The sequence below is a fragment of the Cavia porcellus genome, unplaced genomic scaffold (assembly GCF_034190915.1).
Source record: "Cavia porcellus strain 051 isolate PalLab524CR breed Dunkin Hartley unplaced genomic scaffold, mCavPor4.1 scaffold_5, whole genome shotgun sequence".
Lineage (NCBI taxonomy): Eukaryota > Metazoa > Chordata > Mammalia > Rodentia > Caviidae > Cavia > Cavia porcellus.
This window is the reverse complement of record NW_026947488.1, coordinates 2,355,370-2,382,365: the sequence shown is the minus strand read 5'-3', so window position 1 is coordinate 2,382,365 and position 26,996 is coordinate 2,355,370. Positions and strand designations below refer to the sequence as shown.

The 26,996-nt window shown below is 53.8% G+C and overlaps 1 protein-coding gene across 3 annotated transcripts in view; it reads right to left on the bottom strand.

The window, feature by feature from the left end:
- Taf4 (TATA-box binding protein associated factor 4) overlaps positions 1–26,485 on the bottom strand; it is a 67,153-nt gene extending 40,668 nt beyond the window's left edge. Inside the window, exons 1-2 of one of the 3 annotated variants that reach the window (XM_063248077.1) lie at positions 26,160–26,485; positions 25,200–26,084 (exon numbers count right to left, since the gene is read on the bottom strand). In XM_063248077.1, coding sequence (XP_063104147.1) covers positions 25,200–26,084; positions 26,160–26,436 — 1,162 coding nt within the window. In that variant the 5' untranslated portion in view covers positions 26,437–26,485. Of the gene's footprint in view, positions 1–25,199 lie in introns of all 3 variants that reach the window. The other 2 variants (XM_063248078.1, XM_063248076.1) reach the window with 2 other exon arrangements.
- Positions 26,486–26,996: the final 511 nt, after the last annotated feature.

Sequence of the window (26,996 nt, the reverse complement as noted above, 5' to 3'; positions counted from 1 at the left end):
GAGAGTACCTGGCCTGGAAGTGTCAGTGGTGATACAAAACCATTCCAGCAGCAGGATGCACGCAGCTCCCACTAGGGGCTGAACTCGCCGTATTCTGTTAGCTGTAAAAATGTTTTAAACAGTGCCAAGCCTACACACAATCTTAAGGAAACAAGGTGGGCTGGCGACTTCTCCGAACCCAGCTGCCAGGTAATCTCACCTAGGGTAACAGGCCTAGCAAGAACAGAACAGGGCCAGCATCAGCTGGCCACCAGCACACACTCCCTGAGCATCTGCTGTGTGCACAGCTGCACACACACACACACACACAGAGGACCTGCTGCATGCTCCCCACATGCTCCCTCACTGAGGACCTTCTGTGTCCATCTCTAAGTCAGGTTTATCAAACGCTATCACTGGCTAGAGTCTACTACCATACACCAGAAACCCACACAGATGCAGCAATGCCCAGAGTGCCCATTGCACTCAAGCTGTGTGTCACTGGCCACTGAGTGTAACTATGAGGGCATACCCCCAGGGTGCCCTGCTAACCTCATCGGAGGGGCCACACAAGCAGAAAGGCTGGGCCTTGGTAAGAAGCAGGGTGGACAAAGATGAGGCCAAGGACACATTGAGAAGCACTCTGGGATAGGCAAGGGTACTGGAGGGGTACAGGCTCCTTACCACCAACCAAGGCTACAGCCTCAGTGCGTGTGTGGCTTCCGTGCATTCCAGGGAGCTAAATGGGCACCCAGTCATCAAGACCAGGGTAGGGTGCACTGGGTGAGCCCAGAGGACAGCAGAGAAGCGGAAGGGGGAGGACTGGAGCTTGGGAGGTATGCTCCCAGCTTTGAGGAACCTGAGGTACTTAATAAAACCCAACTGCTACTCGTGACCCCCCCCCCCCAAAAAAATCCCTGCAAATGAAAAATCTCAGCGTATCCAGAATAGAAAGGAATGTCCTTACTTTGAAGAAAACACCCATGGCAACTCGGATCTTCAATGTGAACCAGTAAAACATCTCGAATCAGAAGGCCGCTGGTCAGCACCATACAAGGGCCAGCAATGCCGGCACACCATGGGCAGGAGCAGCGGGGGGCAGGGCCTGAATGAGGTGCACCTGCCACCAAGCGCAGGCAGGCTTAAGAGTCTCCACAGAAACGGCTTAAAGCAGCGGGCAGTGAGAGCCACAACACCAACACCAAGACTCAGCTCACCATTGAAAAAAACGTCAAAAGGCAATTTTTTTAAAAATACCATTTATAATGGCACCAGTAACCCTACGCCAGGATGGACCTAACAAAACATCAGGACTCATTTGGAAAAAGATACATAAAACTTCCTTAAGGGATACCATGGAACATCTAAATTGAGTGGCAAACCGTCTCCACGGACAGGGAGACGCCGTAACGGCGAAGCCTCAGAGCTTTCAAAGACACCATAGAGCCAGCCAGATGTGGCATGAGTGCCCCAGGTACGCCACCACTGCTCCATGTGGTGGGTATCAATTCTCCCAAAGCAGACCACAGAACAATACATGCCAACCAAAGTAACTTAAAAGCATTCTCCTAGCTTCAAGAAGTTTACAATCCCTGAGCAAGACCTGCCAAGAGCTAGCCAAGGGTGGTGGTGCGTGCCTGGAAGCCCAGTACTGGGCCTGGGGCAGGAAGAGTAGCAAGTTCAAGGCCAGCCTGCACTACAAAGCAGGACTGTCGGGGCTGGGGATTTAGCTCAGCGGCATAAGCGCCTGCCTTGCAAGTAGGCAGTCATGAGTTTGATCCCTGGTACCGATAAAAAGGAAAAAGACCAAAAAAAAAAAAAAAAAAAAAAAAAACCAAGCAGGACTGTCTCAAAACAGAGAGAGAATAAATGAAAATCATTGTACGTGGAAAAAAAGTGCCAAGAACCGCACAGACTTCAGGCCCAAATGCTGATGAAACGACAGACAACCTCAGGGCAAAGGACACGAGCTAGACACAGGTTTTCTATGACTCGGGGCCTGAATGCTGCAGACAGGCCCACAGCAAGGGAGGGAAGAAAGCAGCACACGCCTGGCAATGCCAGGCCTGCCAGCGCCCACAGGGAGAGATGCACACAGGGAACCAACGCCAAGAGGACAAAGGTTTTTTTTTTTTTTCTTTTTCTTTTTTTATCGGTACAGGGGATCGAACTCACAACTGCCTGCTTGCAAGGCAGGCGCTTATGCCACTGAGCTAAATCCCCAGCCCCGAGGATGAAGGTTTAAAGCAGAGGAAAAAAATATAAATTTTATAGAAAAGTACTGAAGAACATCCCTAAGACCTCAGGGTGAGAATGAACGTCTTAAAGATGGCCGTAACAGGTGTTCAGCGGGAAGGAAAGGAGCGCATGGCGGCTGCACGGCGATCAGAACCCTCCTCCCAAGAAGGAAGAAAGCAACCAGGATCGAGGGCGCAGGCTAAGAAGGTGGTCCTGGCCGCATGCACCACGTGGAGGAAGAGCGACCCAGCTGACAGAATTCCTAAAGCTGCCAGGAAGCAACAGCCCCCGAGAAAACCAACCAGACACAGAAGGTCACCCGCAAACACAGCAACCCTAAGAATACAAAACCACCTCCGCTCCGGCAGCGTGGATGGAAAATCGAACACTCCTGAATGTGCGGAACCAGGAAGTCTGGCAACGCCAGGGACTGCAAGGGCGGCAAAAGAAAAACCCTGCAGGGGACAGGTAAACTGCTGCCGCCACCAGCATCACTCAGCGGGACCACAGCCAGAGCCACGCAAGAAACAAGACGACACGCTAACGTCCTCTGTACTCACACGTAAGACACAGAAAACAAAATGCAACAGTCTGCAGTGCTGGCAAACCTTTAGAGCTCTCAGCCATAACAAACAGCCCACCGTGGCACACGTGCTGCAGTTCTGCCTCCAGGGGTACCTAGGCAGGATGAAACATCACGACTAAGCAGACTTCACTCCTGGAGCACCCCGTGGTGCAACACTCAAAATTAAAGCAATGTAATTCAGCATATTCCAGACTAAAAATTAAAATAAAAATCTGCCCAAATCAAGCATCCATTCATGACAAAATTCTCACAAAACTAGGAACAAAGATGCCAGAGACTGACCATGTGCATCCTCATAAAATCAGTATGTTGAAACAATTCACAAATGATGATGTTAGAAGGCGGGGCCTGTAGGAAGTGACGGGGTCACATGGGTGGAGCCCTTCTGAATTTGATTAGTGCCTTTACCCAAGGGATCCCTTAAGCTGCCCTGCTGCCTTCTATCTTCTGCATGAGGATACAAAGCCAGCCCTCAGCAGACACCTCATTTGCCAGGGCCTTCATCTTGGATTACTAGCATCTAGAACTGTGAAAAGTACATTTCTGTTACTTACATACATTCAGCCTCTGGTATTTTGTCACAGCAGACCAAATGGATACAATAGAAGGGAATTCTTCAATCTAATAATTTCTCAATCTGGTAACAGGCATCTATAAAAAACCTATAGCTAGTATCATACATTTAATGGGAAACGTGTGAAGATTGCTTCTCTCGAAGGGCTGCCCAGTGTTAGACTGGAGGGCCTCGTCACGGCAATGAGGCATGAACAGGAAGTAAGAGGGTTACAGAATGGAAATGAAGTCAGCCTCTGGCCAGGTAAAGTGGCCAGCACCTGCACCCCACCCTTTAGGAGGCTGAGGCGGAAGTTGTGAGCTGCATTCCAGTCTGTGCTACCCCGAGTCCCAGGCCAGCCTGAAATACAGAGCAAGAGCCTGGCTCAAAAACCATCTCTATTCAGTAAAGCATTGTGTCTAGAATATATCCTAAAAACTGAATCAAAAACTAAAGAAGTCCCAGTTTTAAAAACAGAGGCCAAGGATTTGAATAGACACTTCACAAAAGCTACGCAAATAAACACATGGAAAGACACTTGACATTATTAGTCACTAGGGAAAACAGATTAAAATTGCAATGCGACAGCATTATACACTTACTAATGGCTAAAATTAAAAAGATTACCCAGGACCAACCAGCAAAGAGGTGGAAAAAACCATTATAATACACTGGTGGGACTGCCAAATCATGTGGCCGCTTCTTTAGGGTTAGCTACTGGCTCACACACCCAGCAGGGCAGCTCTGCTCGCAGGCAGCCGTTCCGAGCCACGGAAAGGCACGCCTACCCAAAAACTGATGGGGTCTTGGGGATGGTGAAAGGCTGGGAACCATCCAAACACCCAAGGTGTGCTTCTTACGTGCTTTTCACCTGGTCACACAGAAATGTGACGTGTTTTTAAAATATTTTTCCCAAAGTCATAGCTTAATTTTTGTGCTTCAATTACGCAGAAGGATGTCACTACTACTCAAAGTAATTTCTTCTCTGAGTGTACTAGATATACAATGGAGTTTTTCAGTTACCATACATTACCATCAACAATCAATGACTCCCAGGAACGGGGAAAAAAAGAAGCAACATATAGCATGTACAGGTAGGTACAAACGCCCTACTAGGAATGCTATCATTATATATATCTAAAATGTACCAATAAAATAAAAACTTTAAAAACATATTTAAGGTCGGGGATTTAGCTCAGAGGCATAAGCGCCTGTCTGGCAAGTGCAAAGTTCCAAGTTTGATCCCCAATACCAAAAAACAAAAACTATATATAATATATATATATTATATATATTCTTTTTAAAAACAATGATCCTCAGGTTATATTGTTTTTAAAAAAAAAAAAAACTGTCAAGTGCTCACCTGGGCAGCAAATATACCAAAACTGGAACCAAGATTAGCATGGCCCTGTGCAAAGATGACACCCAAATGCATGCAGTGTCTGAGCAATCAGCAATGATAACGTATCATGTAAGCCTTTACATCTTGCAAGTTTTCATCTAAAAATAAATGATGAAAAAGTGTATTTGATGTTAAAAAAAAAAAAAAAAAAAAAAACGTGCATTGGAAACACTAAAAGGATGGCTGCACAAAGTACCAAAAAAAAAAAAAAAAAAAAAATGAAAGACTTTTTCTAGGAAAGGAGGGAAAAAAAACAAACAAAAGTGTTCCTCAAAAACTTCTGCGCCCTGAGTCGGGCATGGTGGCTCACACCTGTAATCCCAGCACTGGGGAGGCTGAGGCAGGAGGATTGATGTGAGTTTGAGACCAGCCTGGGCTACAAAGTGAGCTCGAGGCCAGCCTGAACTGCATAGCGAGACCCCGTCTCAAAAAGAAAAAAAGAAAAAAAAAAACTTCTGAGCCCTCTGCTTTACATATTCAAAATATAAATTTAAAAAATTGAAACTAAAACTGAAAAGTAAAACAAATAGAGCTAAGTAAGTCATGTATCCGGCTGGTAAAGTAAATACAGACCATCAGTTCGCTGGCCCTCTGCACATCCTCATTGGGTAAGTTAAGACAAATGCAAAGAAACTCAAACTTTACTCTCATTTTTCTGCCAGAATTTTGCACCTATTTTTAAATATATACCAAACAACTAACTAATGATGATAAGCTAAACTAGTAAATGTATTGGTATTATTAGAATCTGTGACTTTCTGTGGAAGAGATCTCAATATAATTCCAAAACCCCATGAGGGGAGCGTGCCACGTTAGAAAGCTGACCAGGAAGTGCTGGCCAGCCCTCAGGCCCGTCAGCATGTCCCTGGCTCCTTCACTGCACCTAGAGGCAGACCGCCCACAGGGACCTGCCTTCAGGCAAGGGCAGGCAAGAAGAGGCACCTTAAGGATTCCACGAAATCACAACCCCAGGCAGACTAAAGGCTGCAAGAGAGAGAAATCTCTCCGCGTCTAGGGGGCGCAGGTCAAGAAAGACCACCTCTGGCGAAGCAGTACTGGTAGAACACAGCCCCAGCACAACCTGCACACAGAGCGCACCTCCTGACCCTGATGTGCCTTATGGTCTCCTGGAGCGGAGGACAATCAGACTTACACCCACATGCCCGCTTTCAGTTGCGCTCCAGGACAAGCCCCTTCCCTTAAAAGAAGTCCTGCCAATGAGGCATAACACCTCGCACAGAAGCAGCCGCATGCCGGTGACCCCCATTACCCACCGGGAGCTCAGCACAGGATTCCAAAGGCCGGGCAGCTCAGACACCAGGAAGAGGGCATCAGATGTCCTGGGATCCACAGGTCTCCCAGTGACAGGTACAGAGATTTGCCCCCATTTCTTTTGCATAAATTGTCTCTTTATCTAGACTGAGCTGTATTAGATACTTCAAAAGAAAAGAACTACTTAAAAAGCGGGCATTACTGGATGTGGTGGCGCATGCCTTAATCCCAGCACTTGTGAGGCTGAGGCAGAAAAATACCCACAAGGCCAGCCTGAACTGCACAGTGAAGCCCTGTCTCAAAAACGCCAGGCATTTGCACAATGGACTTTGTGAGTAATGCATAATACCTGCCACTTCTGGAAGGGGTGAAGAGGTAGAGGGGAGCTCACACCGGAACCATCCACTGCACGTGCCCCGAAGGACACCTGACACAGTCCTTTCAGCTTGGACAAATCACCATGGGACTGGTCCCAGGAACCATTAGGCGCTTCCTGCCTACTGGTCTCTGGCACCCTGAGCGGGCAGCAGGAACCTCCGTCCGCCTCTGCCTGATGCAAAGACATGCCAATGCTCTCTCACTTAAATATAAAAGGAGTGAGTTACACAGCCCATATCAGCCCAACAGGCAATGAATGAACTGCGCAGCCGAGTCCCAAGAAGCCAGTCCAACCCCTGCCCAGCTGCATGCTGCCTTCAAAGACGCAGACCTGAGTCTTCACCAAACGCAAAGTACCACACCAGAAGACAAATGGGCTCCAAGAACTTTTCACATAGCGGTACTGAGACAGCACTTACGAAGATAAAATTCTCCTGTTGGCGCCCAGGATTTAGCCCGGCAGCGTAAGCACCTGCCTTGCAAGCATACAGTACCAAAAAAAAAAAAAAAAAAAAAGAAAGAAAGAAAGAAAATCTCCTGTTTTAAGCACACACCCTGATGGCTTAGGCAAACGTATACAGCTGTGAAACCACTACAGCTGTTGAGATGTAAACATTTTTATCCACGTAAAAAGTCCCCTGCAGCCAACCTGAAACCACAGTGGTCTAGGCAACCACGACTGTGATGGCTCAGTCTTCTCCAGTCTCACACAAATAAAATCACTCCATGCATGGTCTTTTGTGCCCAGCTTCTCTCACTTGACGGGCTACTTTTTAGATAATCTGTATCTCACACATGTCAGCATCCACTGCTCTGTGCTTCTGAGCTCCACTACACAGGCATCTCATGTTATGCTTTGTTGTTGTTTTTGGTTCCGGGAATGGAACTCTGGACCGTGTGCTCACCAGGGAAGCATATCCCTGGCTCTCAGCTCATGCCTAATCACTTACTGTATGCTGACCTTTAGGTGACCTCCAACTTGGAGCTATTACAAAGAAAGGTGAGGGCTGGGCTGGGATGTAGCTACTGCTTTGCAAGCAGGAGGTCGTGAGTTTGGTCCCTGGTACCAAAAAAGGAAGGAAGGAAGGAAGGAAGGAAGGAAGGAAGGAAGGAAGGAAGGAAGGGAGGGAAGGGGGGGGGGGAGAAAGAAGAATTTTTCAGAAAGGAAATTGTAAAATTTTTTAAATAAAGGTGCCTTGAACATTCCCAGATGCGTCTCACAAGGACGTAAGTCTTCAGCTCTCTTGGGAGTGGGAATGCTGGGCGTGTGAACAGACATTCAGCCCCTTTCGGCTTGCCCTCCACACTGGTGACCTCTTCAGCAATACCGAGGGTCTCAGGACCCCCACACCCTCTGGCACACACGATGGTAGTAGGCTGGTTTGACTGTAGCCACTCCGAGTGGGTGGCTGTGCCCACCGGGGCTTTTAGTCTGGAGTCTGTGCTTGTGCCACCTGTGTACCGTTTGCACATTTACCCAAGTCTTTGGCCGATTTAACAGCTGCCTGTCCTAATCTTGTAAAGCTGTAAGCCTGGATACAAGTTCCTTGTTAGATACAGACGTTTTCTCAAGGGTCTGTTTTGCCCCTTTATTTTCTTAAAAATGTCAACTCTCAAAACTTTTCTTACGGGCGCTGGGGATTTAGCTCAGCGGCATAAGCACCTGCCTTGCAAGCAGGCAGTCGTGAGTTCAATCCCTGGTACTGATAAAAACGAAAAAGACAAAAAAAAAAAAAAAGGAAAAACTTTTCTTTCAATTTTGAAGTCTAATTTAGTGATTTTTTTGTCCCTCCAAGGCTCCTGCTGCTCCTGCACAAGCAGACTTGTCTCCAGCCCAGGGCCATAAAGATACCGGAAGTTTTTCATGAGCTGTTTCTCTGGGAGAACTCTCCTTTAGTGGTATGATTACTTGATGTTGTTACAAGTAAACAACACATGTATTAAGGAGCCCTGGGGCCCCAGTGGCGCAACTGTACAACCGCCAGAGCTTCGCCTACCACCAGCCAGTGTGGCAGGCAGCCCTCCCAGGGCAGCCTTGCAGAAATGTCCTGCACCGCAGGGAGCACCACCCGAGGGTCCCCAGATGGGACGCACAGCTCCCTTGACAGAAGGCCCCACTGCACTTGCTTCACTTCCCCCTCTGGAAGGAACAGGAGCCCTCACATGCAGGGACACTGCAGTGACCAGGTGAGTGCACAAGCAGGACGAAGTAAGCCACAAGCCAAGCACCATGCTGTCCATGAGCACTCTGAGCCTGAAGGCCCTACTCAAGGAGCCCAACAAAGTGGCAGGGGACTGTGATGGGAAGGACACCTGTCTAAATGGCCCCTCCTCTGCAAACACAACATCTGCACCATAAACCCCAAGGTGCTTCAGTCTGCTTTGGTACAAACCAGGCTTTGCAATAAGAAAAGGCACTCCAGCTGATGCAGTAAGAGCATCACAAAATGTAAATGTAGATTCAATCACACCAACAAAGGCAAATCACAGAAAGCACAGGTTGCTTTATAAGCACCTAGGATTCCATCTGGGACAGCCAGACAGCGGTGCTGCCTGACAGGCAGGCGCAGCTCACAGACCCTGGTCCTGGAGCCTGGGGCCCCTTGTTCCTCCCACTACATAATCACACCACTCGCCTGGGCTCACTGCACCCACTGAGCCAGCCCTCTCACATCCAAAGTACTGCTCCCTGCCAGGAGCTGCCTTGGGATGGGTGCTTTCCATTGCAAGTCCTAAGAGGTATAAATCAAGGATGACAATCACCCCTGAGAACTGCCCCCCCACAGCCCCAGGGGCTCAGAGCCAAGCCAGCAGCCTCAGCCACACTTCCTCGTGCTGCAGCATGCTGGCTGGCACCTGCTCTCCTGAGCCCAAGCAAGAGGGGTCCTGTGTACCATAAACACTTCTCCAGAAACTCTAGGCTCTAATTACCACTGGGGCCACCCTTGAGCTGAGGATGATCTTCTGCCCTGATCCCACAACACTCCCTCACCCACCCTCATCTGCCCTGTCTGCACATACAACTTCCATTACGGTAGCAACGTCTCCAGACCAGCAGTGCTCACACCTGCCTTCCCTGCTCACTGCAGTGGGGCTCAGGGCTACCAACGCCCTGCATGAAGAACGAACCCAGAACACCTGGCCTCCAGGCACCAGCACAGATGTCAGCACGGTAGACAAGCACCCAGAGCCTCCTTTGCCCTCACCAGTACCCTGCACTTTCCCATCTCTTCTCCAGTGACACCAGAACCAACATCCAGAATCCCAGCCAAGCTCCGGTATTCTTCTTGTCATCTCCCTTGACCCCCAGCTGCCCACAACCCAATGCCACTGCATGACTTCTGGGTCTATACCTGGCGCTGGCTGCAAGTCTAAGCCTCCTGAATACAACCTGCTCCTCGGCACCCTGGACACTGCCCTCCCCAGTCCTTCGCTTCTGTGCCTGCCCAAAGCTCCTGCATAGTTCAGCCACCAGTCAAATGCCTCAACGTACTGGTGCCTCAACACAACAAACAGCTCACAATCACTTCTAAGGCCACACTAGTGGTGCCCGCAACCACTTCCGTACCTACAACAGGGAGCAGACCCTGCTCCTTCACCCAGCATTCACCAGACACAGGCTGTCCGTTCACTTCAGTGACACTGGTCACGGAGAAAACCCGATGTATGGGTCCCATCCCTTCCCTGAGGACAGGGTGCACACAGGGCGGCTAACCGGGCAGCTCTGAAGGAATGCATGCGCTTTATTTGGGAAGTGGCATGGAGCAGCAACCAGGGCAAACTGCAGAGGCAGGGCCGGTCCTCACCTCCGAGGACCTGTCCTGGTCCTCTTCCTACTCCAGGGTCAATGCCTGTTAATCCTCCCCCAACTTTCCTGCCTCTTCCTCCCCTCCCTCTCCCATTCTCTGCCCACCACGCAAGGTGCAGACCTCCTATCTGGGTCTCCGGCTATCCCCACCCGTCACAGTACCGCTGACTCCCCTAGCTAGCCCTGCCTTCCATCTACCTGGGAGGCAGCCCTCTGGTGACTCTGCCTGTGCTATGACTGAGGTTCTGAAGAGGCATCCTGGGCTGAGCAAGGTGGTGCACTCCTGTGATCCCAGCACTCGGAGGCAGAAGCACGAGGATCATTGGAAGTTTGAGATCTGCCTGGGCTACAAAGTGAATTCATGGCCAGCCTGAACTGCATAGCAAGATGCTGTTTCAAAAAAACAAACCAAAACAAAACAAAAAAGGCAGTCTTTAAGCCCCTAAGAACAATTCAGGGGAGAGACCCCACAGACCAGGAAGGCCCAGAGGGGGAGGACCACGAAGGACCCAGGCAGGGAGGACTCAGTGGGAGAGGGCTGAGGAAAGAGCAACACGGAAGGGTGGGGTGGGAGGACCCGGGGGAAGACCCCAAGGGGAAGGCAGGGCGACCTGCTGAAGAGGACCCAAGGGAAGCATCGAGGGGACAGAGGACCCAGGGAGAAGACCCGGAGAGGCAGGGTCCAGAGGGGCAGGGCCAAGGAGGACCCAAAAGGAGATGATGGGAGTTGAGAGCCCAGAGAGTGCACAGAGGAGAAGGACCAGGGGGGCAGCCAGGGGAGAGAACCCAGCAGGGGGAGGACCCAGGGAAGGAGACCCAGTTTGAGGACCCACGGGGAACACTGAGGCCAAGAGAATCCAGTCCAGGAGAAGCTAGATGGGGTTCCCTCCTGTGCAACTGCAAGGACTGAGAAGCAAGCACCCAGTGGCATGCACAAACAAGCATGCAAAAACAAGCAAACACTCCTGAGATGTTGAGAGGCATTTCAGAAAGAAGAAAACCACTATAGAAACTCCACCACAAACAGACCAAACTGTGGGCAACCTGAGTGTTCAAGCAGAAAAAGAAACACAGGTCCCCAGCACATGAAGGGTGTGCCCCTTGGGCACTCGGAAACAGACAGGCCTCTCTCCACACCCCTCCAAGTGGCCACAGGACAACGGAGTGCACCAGAAACCCACCACCCAGCCACCCGGCAGCTGGAGGTAGCGGGAAGCCTCTTTGGGCAGAAGAGATGCAGTGGGGACAAGAAGATGGGCTGAGAACGAAAGTCCATCCCACCCAGAACAGTGCCTGCCAGCACACTGTGAGGCTTTCCACACTCAAAAATGGTACTGTTGGCAAACCCATCCACTGTGCCAGCCTGACAGCCACTGTGGGGCCCTTCTGTAGACTGTCTGTGCACCTGCCTGCCCTCTCTCCAGGGCACACCTGCTATGGGACCTCTAGTCTGGCCTGGCTCTGGGACATGGGTTTCTCAGTGTCCCTGCACAGTACCCCGCTTTAGGAAGCCTGGGGGATGGAGGCAAGCTGCATGGAAGTCAAAGGCTACCTGCTCCTAAGTGGGAGACCAGCCATCCTGACAAGCCACACCTGCTGCCCAACCAATGCAGACCTGCATCCGTGACAGCCACCTGTCTACCCCAGCCTGGGGTAGTGCTTTCTGACATCACACCAGTAGGTGGGGTTAGGTCACACCACTGTCTTCACTTCCCTGGCTTGATATCCCTCCCAAAGGACTCCATGACCTACTCAGCCACAGGGGCAGTCCCTTGGTTCCCCAAGCTCTTCCTAAGGAGCCTGGCCACCCCAGAAATCACATGTCAGGGTGGAACCTCTGCCTCCCTCCACCTTGCACAGCGGCTCTCCAGCAACCTACTGTTCCTGGCCCGCAGCCCCGCACTTCCTAGCTGTGTGACCATGCTGGCTCAGCTGAGTGCTGGGGCAGGCAGCATTGTAGGCAGAGAGGAAGCAGCAAGAACAGGGAACTCCATCCTCAGACGCATGCACAGACATACCCAGGCTACTAGCCTCCCTGGACCGCCCACCAGCATCCCAGACTGCGTGACCAGTCCAACCAAAGCCACAGAAAGGCCTTGGCCATCCACCTTGCCCAATTCTCCTCCTCACACTGTGGCCACACCACCCCTCTCCTGCTTGTCCTTCATGTCCTTCCTGAGGGCTCTCCTGCTGTCCCACAGGCCAGTTCCCTTCTCTACCTGTCAGCTTGGGAAGCGGGCTCCAAACAGCAGATAGCACAGGTGAATGCACAGCCACACCAAGGCAGCCGGTTCCCACCCGGGTGGGGCGGGAAACTGCACTGGTACCAAGTGGTAACACTGACAGCTGGGGAGCAATGCCTGTAATCCCAAGTAGGAGGCAGCGCAAGTTCAAGACCAGCCTGGGCTAAAATAGCAACAGGAGGTCATCCAAAAAACAGAACACCTCGGACACGGCAGATTACATGAAATGTATCAACCAAATTAATTTCACCCATTTCTTTGTGTCTTTCTGCATGCCACTAAAAACTGTAAATTACACATGTGGCCTGCATTCTATTTCTAGTGGAGAATACTGCTAGGAAATCTCTTTTTTTTTTTCTTAAATTGGTACCAGGGATTGAACTCAGGACTGCCTGGTTGCAAGGCACGCAGCTTATGCCGCTGAGCTAAATCCCTAGCCCCAGGAAACCTCTTCTTAAAAACAAACTAGGGGTCAGCAGCACAGAACCTGACTAGCAAATTTGAGATTGTGAGTTCAACCCCAGATACCAGGAAAAAAAAAAAAGAACTAAAAGAAAAGAAACCACCCTTCTACCTCATTCCCACCTTCAGTGGCCCCAGGCACATCCTCATTTTCCATTAGAACTGGTCTGCTCTGTCCACCTTCACCCTCCGCCTAAGGCTATGCAAGAGGCAGCCCTACATCCTCCCACACGATCCTGCTGTATGCCCACCTGTGGGTGCCCCATCCTACATTCCACCTGGAGGAACAGAATATCCTCAATGGCCTCTGGGACGACCTTCCTGTGTCCTCCCCAATTCCAGAGGAGCACAGGTCCCCATGCATTATGACATTCCCAGCACTGGCCTGCCTGGATATCTTGTAGCCTAAAGCTCAACTTCTACAATTAAATTCTTGAGCTTTATAGACAAGTAAATAAATGGCCTCTTCTCAGGAAGTCTCCTTCCTGTACTGCTGGACAGCGACAAGCGAGTGACCATGGGTCACACTCTGCAATATCCAAGACTGTCTCTGCACCACACCAGCCACACCCACCACATTCCTGCTCAAAAAAAGCAGGGGCCCTGCAAGGTGGTTAGGGTGCTTTTCAGACAGCGGGTACTCACAAGGGAAGAAATCACAGCATCTTCACGTGAAGGACTACAGAGCTATGGAGACGAAGGCCAGAGATCAGCAAGAGCACAGAAGAACCTTGGCAACAGATCAGAGGACACCAAGATGGTCCTTGTCACTAAATGCAAGCTAAGATGAAGCCCGCCCGCCTCGAAATGCATGGGAAGAGCAGCGTGCACACCTGCAAGAACAGGGGTCACAGGCAGCTGCCCAGGCTGGGTTGGGCTGCAGCACACAGTCAGGCACCGGCATGCTGGCACAGTCCCACCTCTCCCACACCAGCAGTGTGCAGGTGCTTATTACACTGTGAGATTGCTACATAAATGAAAGCAGGTCACACATGGACCAGAGACTATGACTCAGGCCTAGGCATCTGAGATCCAAAAGCACAGCCCCATCCCCTCCATTTGCTTCCTGTCCCAATTAATGGTCTCCAAAATGCCAGCCCGGTTACCCTCTGACAGACCACACTGCCTCCAGGAGACTCCCTGACTCACACCTAAGACATCCCAGCCACGTCAAGCCTGACCCACGACAGACGCCAGGGTGCAAGAGTGTGTGGGTGCTCTGCTCAGCCCGGAAGCCCGCAGCAGAGGGGTCAGTGAGCCAGAAGGAAACCCCAGTGGCGTGAGGCCCAGATGGGCTACATCAGAACCAGTGTCCCCAGGGACTGCACAGAGTCAGCAAGCAGGAGGAAGCACCGAGCAGTGGCTGAACAGGACATGTGTGACGAGGACCAATCCGGAGGACAGGGTGGCTGGCCCAGAGGCAGGTAAGAGGGGCTAGGGGAAGACCAAGTGCAACCCTTTGGGGTAAAGCTACTCAGGAATTCATTCCAGCAACAGCAAAAAACCCCGCAGTGGTCAGCCTAGAGGGCAGAGGCAGTGCAGAAGAAAGAGCAAGCAAGGAACACCGAGAGGCAGGAAAACAGCTGAGGTCTGGCTCAACAGCAGGGGTCCAGGCAAATCTCAGAGACCCTTGGTGACCAGGACTGCACCGCCCCCAAACCTGGAACCACACCTGGCCACTATCACATTGAGGACCAATTCAACACCCCTTACAAATGCACACAGAGCGCCAAGAACAAAGGAAACACTTCTATCACCACCAAAAACAAATGACTGCTAAAAACTACAGTGACAGCTCCAAGTCTTTTTAAAAAATAACCTATGCCAGATCAAGTTAAATGTCCCCATCTTCACCCCTAGCCTCCCTAGAAGAGCCACTTCCAAGAAGCCAGCCCATCCTTTGTACAGCTGCACACTTTAAAAAGCACACACGGCACGATGCAGACCAACACAAATGTGGCCTCCACCACAACCTGGTGGGCAGCACTCAGCACCCACAAGTGGAATCGCCAGTCCACACCCCACACAGTGCACTTCGACCTTCCGAGAAGGAGCTCCCAGTGCTTTGCACATCCCAGGCACTGCTCCGGCCACTTCACGTCCACAGGCACAACGCCCACTGCTCCACACCCACGCATGACCCTGTCTTGCCACATCAACAAATGACGCCCAGCACCTGCATGGGACCTCCCAGCACCCCATGTCACTCCATGTCCACACAGGACAACCAACACTGCACATCCATGCATGACTGCCCTACTTCCATGCATGCAAGACACCTGATGCTCCATGTCCACGCACACGCTCATGGCTCCACATCACACGTGGCCTCCACCAGCCCACATGCCCATTACAACTGCCACCACACTATGTCCTGCTGCCAGGAACACCCCACCCTACACCCATACCTTCGCCCCTCGATGTCCCTACGGGGACCTCTACTGTTCTGCGTCCACAGACCCCCACCAACCCCTGCCACAGAAGACCCACCCTTCCACAGGCAGCATTCAATGCCCTGCACTCTACACACCACACTGATACCCACCACTCTGTGGCCTCACAGAGACACCCACTGCTCCATGTCCACATGATCCCCACCATTCCATGGCCATGACCACATCTGACCCCCACCATTCCAGAGCCATGCATGCAATGGCCCAGGGGAGACATCCACCAGCACTCCACACGTACACCCTTGCCACACAGCCACACAGCCCCTCCACACGTACACCGTGCGACCCTACCACACCATGTCCACGTGACAACACCCACTCTCCGTGCCTGCACACAGCCTGCCTGCCCGATGCGCCTGAGCCACTCATCCAGGACAGGAGCTGTCCTTTTCCTCTTTTCTCACAGTTGCACATTGCAACAGGTTTGCTCAGGAGTCACAGGGGAGAGGCAGACAACAGCTCCGGCCCCACAGGACTCCCCTGGTAGCCAGATTTGGGACTAGGGTTCCCACAGCCCAGCAGCCTCTTTACAGGGGGCTGGGGTGACCCTGTCCCCCGGACTAGACTCAGTGGAGCAGCCCAAGGACAGGAAGTTCCAGAAGCAGCCGCGGATGGACCCCCAGTAGTCACAAACTCTTACCACAGAGCCCTCTCTGTCGGAAGCTCCTCGGGCACAGTACAGCACAACCCGTCCTGGAGCCGGCCAGGACCCTGCAAGCTACTGCGCAGGAGGCAGGGGTGAGGCTGTGCCTGGCAGTGCACAGGGGACAGCACCAACTGCTCTCTGCGGCCACCAGCATTTCTCTGTCTCCCCAGAGCAGTGATAGTGAATCTTCCAGAGTTTTCAGTGACACGAACAGCCTGCGGTGACACGTATGCTGTAGGGTCGCCACCACTGTCCTAGAACTTCAAGTTCTTCACTACTAAAGACATCACTAAGCCGCATCAAAATAACTCTCCAATTAGTCAGAAGCCACACAGAAATACCGGGTGTCACAAACTGCATATGACTGCTGAGATGCAATTTCACTAGAGAAGGGAGCAGCTGGATCACACAGGAGGCGTAACAGCGCTGATTAGCTTTCTAATACTCTGCACTTTTGAAATGTTTGCTTTTACACCATTATATTTAAAACTTTTTACACTGAAATAAAACTCTACTGGTCAGAACAAAAGAGGGAGAAGGAAATTCTGTGCCAGGAACCCCGCTCCACTCCTGACACAGCTCGGAGCTCCCCAAGCACAATCCCTCGCTGCCATCAAGAGCCCCAGCACAAGCCGGATCTCAAGGTGGTGCTGGATAAATGTTTGCTGACGGACTGGCCAATCCTACTGGCCACATGTCAGGGGCTACAGCTGCCCCCCAAAACCCCTCCTCGCAGCACAGGCTGAATGCAAGAGCTCTTTGCGTTGATGTGGCCACTTACCAAGCTTTTTCAGCTTTGTCTTGCCTGAACTAGAAAAACTAACCTATGTCCCTCCTGGGTGGGGGCCTTTAGACCAAGAAGAACTTCTTTTGGGGAGAGGCAGGTGTCAAACCCAGGGTCACCTGACCACTGAGCTAGATCCCCAGCTCTTTTTTAAAATTTTGAGATGGGTCTCACTAAGTTACCCAAGCTGGTCTTAAACTCACAATCCTCCTGCCTGTCTTCCAAGCAGCTGGGAATACAGGCTGGTACTCAAGAGGGACCTCTTGATGAGCCACTGCCCTTCCGGCTGGGGGGAACAGGAGCACTCCCAGCACCAGGCCTCAGCCAGGCAAACAAGGCCCCGGAGACAGCTGTGGGGGGAAGACTTCAAGCACTGGAGCCAAGCCCACAGCATCAGTCAGTCAGTCAGTCAGTAGAGGTGAAAGCACACATCCTGCTGGCCCAAGCACGGCCATTGGCCAGGTGGAGGCGCGTGCAGGTGCCTGTCCTGCTCTCCTGGCACCTCTGTGCACACTGAGAGCCCTTGCCACGCAGGCTCAAGGCACCCACTCTGCACTACCTCTGTGAAGCTGCTCCCCGCACAGATGCGTGGAATCTGCAGTGGACTCGCTAAGCCAGCCACATCTGGGCCTCAAGAGCTGCACACAGGGAGTGAACGACCCCTTGAAGCTCCAGGCTCCACAGAGTAGCCTCAGGGTCCTCAAAACCCATTCCCCTGGGTACTCAGCACCTTCACACACAGAGACTCCCATTACTGGACTTCCTAACCCCAGCGAAAGCCCACAGATGTCGGGTCTGCACACACCAGCACATGGCAGGAAGGTTGAGCCCAGAAATACACCAGCGACCTGGCCTAAGACCACCTGTACGGCATCGTGCCAAGGGAGTAACATCATCCTGGGTGTTTCACAAGTAACAGGGCGGTGAGACCAGGCAGACTGCACGGTAGGGGCAGCGCCACCGCACCACACTAGGTTCTGATGCAACAGCGCCCGCTCTTCCTTCCCCTAAGAGCCAGTGGCTCTTCACTCCCTCTGACCCTGCGAGCTCCTCCCAAGCTGAGCTCCATCCCAGCCTCACGGCATCCCAGATCCCACCCCAGCACCAGGCCAGCCTCTGCATCCACAGAGCACACCCCACAGGTGACTTCCCCTGGCTCTCCCAGCCATGACCCTGAGGCCATCAGATGCCCTGACTCCCACATACTGACCTCTCCTCCCAAGCTCCTACCTCATATAAACTGCCCGACATGCCTGCCCAGAAGTGGCACCTGAACCAACATGCCCCCCAGCCACACACTCTGCCCTGCCTGCAGCACACAAGCCCCTCCCTACCCCCAGCCTCCAATGCGCAAGGCCCGTGTATCCACATCACAGGCCACCCCAAGCCCTGGCCCTCCCCTGCTTGCTGCCCCCCTGCCTTCTGCGCTGCTCCCCTCACAAGCCTCTCAGCACAGGCCGGCCCAAGACGCCCTCCCCGTCTCGCCCTGGAATCCTCGTGTCTGCCCTGTCCGCAGGCTGGACACAAGCCCCACACAACTTGTGGATATCTCACTTCTCCTCACTCAGGCCCTCTCAAAAAGGCCCTGCCAGCCAGGCGTGGTGGCACACGCCTGTTATTCCAGCACCTGGGAGGCTGAGTGTGAGGCCAACCTGGACTACACAGTGAGACCCTGTCTCCAAAGAAACCTGACTGCCCTGCCTAGCAGCGCCTCCTTGGCCATGGGCACTCAACAGAATCAGAAATCCCTGCTGGCACTGCCTGTTAACTGCCTGGCCCCCGAAAGAACATACCAGACAAGCAGGATGCCTGCAACCCCTAGAGCCAAGGCTGGACCCCCGGCACCCACTCGGCCACACTCACTGGCTAATACATGTCCTTATAAACGGCGACCCAGTGGGCCACAGACATGACTGGCCAAGGCCAAAGGTCCAACACCTTCAGCCCAGGCTCTAATCCTGCTTAAACAAACAAAACTTTAAATAAGACCCAACTTTCCTCCTATGAAATAGTGTCAGTTCCTAAACAGTCACATTTTGGCAATGGGCTTCTTCTGTTGTTTTTGCATTCTGGATTTTTTTTTTTTTTTTTTTTTTGCAATAGTTTAAAAGTTTAAACTGGCCCAGCCCTCTGAAAGGAAAATTTCTATCAAAGGCTTGAAAATGTTCAGCCCATGAGGTTCATGGCACTGAGCATGAAGATGGTCACCACCAGGTGGGCCACTTATGACCTCCAGAGGTCTTCTGCACAGCACTCCCACAGCTCAGGGTGCCAGGCAGCAAACCAGCCTCCAAGACCACAGAGGAGCACGGCAAGCCCACACCACGGAGGCAGCCCAGTGACTCTCGGGATAATGCTAATTTCCTAAAATTCAGATGCAATCGGCATCAGACACGGCTGAAGCGCTAAGTCCTCAACGGTAAGCTGGGCAAGGTGAGTTTACAGGCGACTTCATTCTCTTCCGCATGATCCTCTTTACTTTCTAAACTTCCTGTAACGAACATAGACTAAATGTATAAACCGAACAGGTTGGAAAAGTAACTTCCAACTGATAATTTTATAAAGTTACAGAAAAACATCAGCAAGGCATATTCTCTTTCTTCACCCTTCAAATTAACTGTCCTAACTTCCACTTCAGATGCCAGAGTTTGTAGTGTTTTGACGAAGCTCTACCTCACCTCAAGGCAGACTCCTTGTCAGGATCCGCACAGCTTGTCCACGGCACCTGTGTGTGGATCACGGTGTAACCACGAAGACCAAGTTCCAGATGAAAGATCCAAAGGCATAAAAATCTCTTAAAAACTGTTCCTGGGCCAGTGTCCACAGACGTTAGCAGAAAATTAAGAGGTTCTCTCTCCCTTCCCCTGGCACCCACTGTGACCCAGCCACCCCGCCACCCTCCAGCCCTTCTCCCCAAGCACTCTAAATCAGACAAACAAATCCCCAAAGCCTCCGCAGGGTGTGCTCATCACTGAAGCCCCAGAGGCTCAGTCTCCTGGATCCTCATGTCCTGCACTGCCCACTCCAAGTCCAGTCAGCCTCAGGCCCCAAAACAAATCCATCTTTTGCTATGGAACCGTCTCACAAATGAGCCACCTCCTAAAACCTCACGTCCAGTCTGACAGTCACAAATTGCCAGACTTCTAGAGTAGACACATCCAGGCTCCCCAAAACCCAAATTTCCCTGCACCAGCCACAGGATACACCCCCACCAGGTCACATTCTTCTCTTAAGTTCCAGGGCCAGAGGAACAAGTGTATACTCCTCAGGGCACACTGCCCTATGACACCCACAAGAGACATGGAAATGGCCAGTGGAACTCTCAAGAATGATGAAGGAAAGTCAGATGCAATTCACAGGCCTGCAGGGAGCCCTGTGTTCAGGGCTCAGGGGACCTCCCACCAGACAAGATCCACAGTCACAAGCAGCAAGAAAACCTTCCATGCCTCTGTTCCACTTGCGCACAGCAGCCAGCCCACGGTGCCTGAGCTGGAAAAGCCCAAGACCAGTTTGGGGACAAACTGCGCTATTGTTTTTTCAAAGTGGAATAGGGGCCTAATTGTAGACAGCTTTATCTTTTTTTTTTTTAAGTTTTAATTCCTTGCTACAAAAATCTAAGAAATCAAAAACGTTCATTCAAAGCTCACAGGGCCCTACCGCAGAAAGTCCCCAGTGCTCAAATGTAACTTTCCACACCAGGCCTGATCGACTTGGAGCAGGACAAGAGCAGGCAGTTTTGAAGAGGCAGTCCCCAGCCAAAGGCTCTCCTATTTTTTTTTTTTTTAACTTAACTGTTTTATTACTACCAACAGCCTGAGTAAAAGGCTGCTGACCACACCCTAAGACCTGAGCCCTAGAGGACAACTGAGGACTGTGAAGGTCAGGGAATCAGAGGTCTGGCTTATGGCCGCCGGGTACACAAAAGTAAAAGTGTTTCTGATGTCAATGCAAACTAATTTATGTTTGATCAATTCACAACCCAATATTTAAGAAAGTTTTCTTCATGAAAGGGAAGAAAGCTTACGTTTATACACTGAAATGGGCCTAATAAACACCAGGGACCAAGCACTTTGACCTTATTTTTACTTCAAAGATGCAGATCAGGCCCCGAGTCCTGCTCCACTTCCAGAGCAATGGCAGGAAGAGCTTGATACCATTATGATCCAACAGTACCCCTGGGAGGCCTGCATGGACAACGAGGGGGCAATCAATGGCCCTCGGAGCAGGAGCTGCTCAGCCCTTGCAGGCGCACTCAGATTCACTGAGCACCACAAAGCCAGGAGCCCCCTTTCCTGAACAGCTTCCTTCTGGAGCACCCAATAGACCAAGCTCAGATCCTTCTCCACCACGGCAGAGCAGGGACACAGTAAGCAGGCAGGACAGGTGCTCACAGGCCCCTCTTCTGCTGCATCTGAAGTGAGAGGCTCACGGGCTCCCAGGGACAGCAGATGCACAAGCTGTCCATGCAACCGCACCACCAAGGAGGCACCAAGGAGCCCACCTGTCCTCCCAGGTCTTCTTCCAATGCCAGAGGTGCAGCGGGGAAGCCCAGAGGAGTAACCTCTGTTTATACCAGGCAGAGCGACCTGGCCCTTCATGGGCCCCTTTTCTCTTGGGTCTTTTCAAATGTCACTGGGATCGTACGCATTAAGAAGACGAATGGGTTAAAGCATCTGTCCTACAGCAAGGCCCCACTGGGCAGGCAGCCCACCTTGGACAACTTCAGGAATGTTCTCAGCCCCTGCACCGAGCTCTTCGCCTACTCTCCGACAGACACGACTTGAGTAAAACCCTCATAACGGTTTGCTATTTCCACAGTAACATCAAGCTTGGAACTGGAAATGTAAGTAATTGGACAAGTGAAGGAATAATAAATGCTACTTGACAGCTGTGCACATGGCTCACCCGACAGAAGTCTACATTCTTCACAAAGAAGCCAGCCCCAACGTAATAGCCAGAAAACTACCCAATCCCTGGTCAAACAGCAACTGTGTCCTGAAATAAAATGTAAACTTCTAAGAACATCCCTTGTGCCAAAGAATCTGCTGCCAAAGCTGGCCCCTGGCATCCTGGTTCCCGTCACTTTAACAGTGGCCCTACAACCTTGTGGCCCAGCCTGGGGACGAAGCTTCACGAACTCAACCTGGCCAAACAGGTGCATCAGCAGCTTTACCTTGCCGTGCCCCACCAACAGCTACCGCGCTCCACCACGGATGGAAACCAGTGCCGGACAGCTGTCCTTAACCACAGCACAGCCTTGCAAGCATCATCTTCAAAGCAGCACACGCGATTTTCAGGGCCAGGCCACCTAGACTGACCAGAGGGCACAGCTTTCTGTCCTGGAATGGGGAACCTATGCTTTGGCCGAGTCCCAGGGCAACGAAAGAGCAAATTCTGAAGGATGGCAGGAAACAGAAGCACATTAAAGAAAACTGCTAATCTGCACACCAAAAAAACAGCCTTTTAGAAATGAGGCTCAACCCAGCACCTACTCAAAGAGATCTTTCAGAATCATGTACCCACATGCTCATTTCAGTGTCATATCACTGTCTCCTTCTTTCAAAGGTAATACCATCTAACCCTACCCTTATGACCACCCTAAGGTGTGTGCAACCAAGCCTGCCTTCCAGGGTTCTGAGACAACCACTGGCTGCGACAGCATCTCTAAAGAGCTTTTACATCTTGTTTTCTTGTTATTTTCACTGTGGATAAAATTTACACTCTGGCACCTTCAAACAAGCAAATTACAACTACAATAACATAAATGTCTCTTTGCAAAACTGTTCTGATAAACATCAAGACTTGCATTTGCTAAAATCCAATTCAACATACTTATTAAAAGTTCACTGTGAGTCGGGCATAATGGTGCAGGCCTGTAACCCCAGTACTACGGGAGACTGAGGCAGAAGAATAGCAAGCTCCAGATCAGCCCAGGTAATTTAGCCCCAAAACAAAACAAAAGGCACGGGTGGGGCCAGTCCCCACTGTGGGGGAGGGGTTGGACTCTCCTGATAAACCAAGGGGAAGAAACTTACTCAAGGCCTGCGATTTGACCTCCAGGAACCCAGGGTAAAACCTCAGCAGGGACTACCCCTGTCCCTCTGTGACCTCCACTGGAGGAGGACCCTGGGAGGGGCACAGCACCCTTTCACACTCAACTGTCAACAATCTGCAACTCCACTTGACACCTACTTAAAGCTTTGAAACCCTGCCCTCCCCCAATGATGCCTCTGGCTGCCTCAATTTGTATCTATAAGTTGTAACAAGGAGTCATTACCAAGCAAGAGTTTTGTTAAGTTACTTCTACCTTTCTCCTATACATCTTTTATCATAAAACGCACCAATGAAGAAGAAACATCATTAAAGAATTTATTCTCTGATCAATCAATTAGAACTTAACTTCTCTGATCAATCAATTAGAAAATATACTATTTACAACCTATTACTGTCCGGTCATTGGCAATTTTATCCTTGTTTAGCTACAATTAAAATAACTAATCAGCATACTTAAAAACCATCTAAGGGGAGTATAAAGAGATGGATTTAATCCTTTTTATTTTTTACAAATCATGTGGCTACTTTAAAGCACTGCTCTCAGCATTTGCCACCCAAATGGGAACAGAAGCCAGTCTTTAGCTCTGTTCCCACGTGTGTGGGGACCGCAGAGCTGCAGGGCTGTGTTTGGCTGACTTCTGGCCAAACACAACCAGCCCTAACCTTAAAGCAGACTGCAGAAGTGAGCCTCAGGAGAGCTCAACACAGAGACGGTCTGGGTGCCCTTCTCAAATCACACCTTCCTTCCACCAGGGAGAGAAAGGGTGAGCTTTACCTGTAAGATGCTTAGAGCAAAGGAACCGGGCCAAGCCCAGATCACCACAGTCACATCACTGCTGAGAGGATCCACGGCCACCCGGCCCCGCCAGCCTCCACGGTGAAAGGACAGCTTGGGGATGGCTCCTTGCTGACACAGCAAGACCCCGGGAAGGGGATTTTATAGGTAGACACACAGTAGCTAACATTACACATAACACTCTACAATTATTGGCGCCTTTTTAAAAATAACTAAACAACTAAACACCAGTCACAATTTCCAACGAAAGGTCAGAATACACACAATAAGCAAAACACAACCTTCAATCCTGCAATTTCTTCAGCACTCCCCAGATGTGTGGCTAGGGGCACCCAGCAGCTCCAGGGGTGCCTCTTTCCCAAGCTCTCTCCTCCTCAGAACACAGCAGCCCCCGCTGTCACTGCATGACCACTCAGTCTGGCTCCCAAGTCTCCCTCTCCTGCCCCGTGAAGCAGACCCCACTGGGTAGTGACCTGAAGCCCCGAACCTCACCAGCTTCAACAGGAAATCCCTTCTGGCTCAGATGCTGCAGCTCTTTCAAAGTGACCCATGGCTCTTTACAGGAAGCAGGAGGGACACAGTGGCAGCAGCAATGTTTTCCTCACTTCTCTACTACGGCTGCCACCACCGTGGCGCTGCTACAACCGCTGCACATGTCACTACGTACACGAGAAGAACACTCGGAGAAGCACAGCGCTCCAGCCCGGGTTCAGAGGAAACGCTCCTCAGGTTGAGGCCTCCCAAACAAAGCAGCCTGGCAGGCAGGGCTGGGCAAGGAATCGCCCGGCAAACAAGAGGCCCCAAAGATCACAGGGTCACAGAGGAGAGTGTGGGGACAGCAAAGGCCGAAGCAGCTTCTGTGCCAAATATCTAGTGCACGTGTGTGGGCTCCACATCACTGTCACCCCCTGTACCCCAAAACCTGTGCCCCAGAACCACCCCATGATCTCCAGGGATGGCAGCAACAAAAGTACCAGACATCACTTCAAGCATCAACAAGAGCTGAAACTGCTCCAGAGCACGGCCCCTCCTCTGCCTTCCTGATGACATCAGGGAAGCCCAAGCCTTCCCCCCGGACTTCCTCAGCCTGGGTGTGTGGAGTCACCCTTCCCGGCCTTCACCTGTGTGGGGGAGGGGAGGCCACGCACCCCAGAGAGGACACCAACCACACGAAGGGGAAAGCCCTGCATAAACTCCCAACAAGGAAGGCCCTGCGAGCAAGTGGACGACCACACACGCTGCAGCAGGGTCCTCCTCCCGAGCTGCGCAGGGCCAGCACAAGAGACCTTTCCGAGATCCCTAAAAGAGCAACACTGAGGCAGACACGAGCAGCCCGCCGGTGCTGAGAGCGGCCAGGCAGCCAGCTGCTCCCTGGCTCACAGGACACCCAGCACCTGGGTACAGGCTGCCCCTCGGCCTGCTGCCGCAGCTGCTAGCCCTGCAAGACAGGCGGCCCGGGCACGGCCCCAGAACACAGCCCAGAACTTCCTGGAACGGTGACCGCCGTTCGGACCCGCCCTCCCTGCCCGCCCCGCGTCCACTCACCTGGGGGCAGCTGGAAGTTCTGGATGTTGGTCGGGTTCTGCGGCGGCTGCGGCAGGCGGGGGGCTAGCACGGTGGGCGTCAGGGTGGCCCGGATCCCGCCGGTGGTGGCCGTGGGCGTCCTGGGCAGGCTGGGGGTCGCAGCGCCCGCCGCGCCTTTGGGCAGCCCGGCGGGGGTGCCGGGGGCGGGCGGAGGGACGCCAGCCGGCCCCGGCAGCGCCCCCGGCATCGCGGGCCCCAGCAACACGCCGGCCGCCGCGCCCGCCGCGCTGGCCGCCGCCGGCCCCGCTGTCTTGGGCGGCTCGGCCTTGGCTCCCTGCGCCGGCGCGCCCGGCCCCGGCTGGCCGCTGAACCCCGTGGCGCCCCCGGTGGCCGGGGCGGAGACGGGGGCGGGGGCGGCTCCGGCCCCGTTCTGAGCGGCGGCAGCAGCGGCGGCGGCGTTGGCGGCGGGCGCGGGGGGCGCGGGCGCGGCAGGGAGGCCGGGCGGCCGGGCGGGCGCAGCAGGAGCAGGGGGCGCGGGCGGCGGGGGCGCGGCGGGCGCGGGCGCGGCGGGCGGCGAGGGCGCGGCGGGCGCGGGCGCGGGGGCCGCCTGGATGACGGAGCCGGCGGCTGGCGGCGGCGCGGGCCCGTTGTTGACCGGGCTGACAGCAGGTGCGGCGTGCGGCGCGGTGGGCGGCGCGGCGCTCCCATTCAAAGTTTGCGCGGCGCCGGGGCCGGGCGGGCCGGGCGGGCCGGGCTTGGCGGCGCCGGGGCCGGGGCCGGCGGGCGGGGCGGCGGCGGGCTCTGGCCCCGCGGCGACGACGGCGACGGCGGCGGCGGCGGCGGCCGGGCAGGGCCCCGCGCTGGCCTCGGGCGGCGGCCTCAGCTTGGCGGGCGCCGGCGCGGGCCCTGCGGGGACAAGCGGGCGGCGCGGTGAGCCGGGGCCCGTGCGCCGCGGCCCCCCGCCCGCCGGCCGCGCTCTACCTGCGGGGGGCGGCTCCGGCGCCGCTGCGGGCGCGCCCTCGGCGGGGGCGGCCGGCCCTGCGCCCGCGGCTCCGGCCGGGCTGCCGCTCACAACATGGTTCCCGAGCGCGCCGGCGGCCGCGGCCCGCAGCTCGGGCGCGCGCGGCGCGAGGTGGTGGTGGTGGGCCGCGCTGGCCGCCAGCTGCGACTCGAGCGAGCCCACCAGGTCGCTCACCACTTTCTCGTCCACCTCGCTGTTGAAGAAGACCTCGTCCAGCAGATCCGAGCCCGCCGCCATCTTTCCTCCTCGCCGCCGCCGCCGCCGCCGCTCGGCCGAGCGCGCCTGGGCAGGAGGAGGTTCCAGCGGGGCGCGGGGCGGGCGGGGGGCGGTGCGCGGGGCGGGCGGGGGCGCGGCGCGCGGGGCGGGGGAGGGGCTGCCTTGTGCGCAGGCGCAGCGGCGCGCGCCGCCCCCGCCCGCGCTTCGGCGGCTACTGATTGGCTGCGATGCGCACTTAAAAGGTGCGGCCAATGGCTGCGAGCGCCAGAGGCCGGGGCGCGGGCGGGCGAGCGCCGGGGCCGGGGAAAGGGGTGGTAGGTGCGGGTGGGGGCGGCGCGCGGGGTCGGCGGCGGCGCTCGGGGCTGGGAAGGCCAGCCGCGGGCGGAGACGGGGCTCGTTCTTTGTCTCCGGCGGTCCAAAATGGCTGCGGCCAGGTCGGGCGGGAGCAGGCGGCACGACTCGGGCAGTGGGTGGCAGCGCGCGGCGACGCAGGGCGCGCCTGGAGCGCAGGCAGGGATCGATCCTTTGGCGGGGGCCGCGCGTGCCAGGTCCCTGCGGGGCCGCCAGCGGGAGCCGGGCTG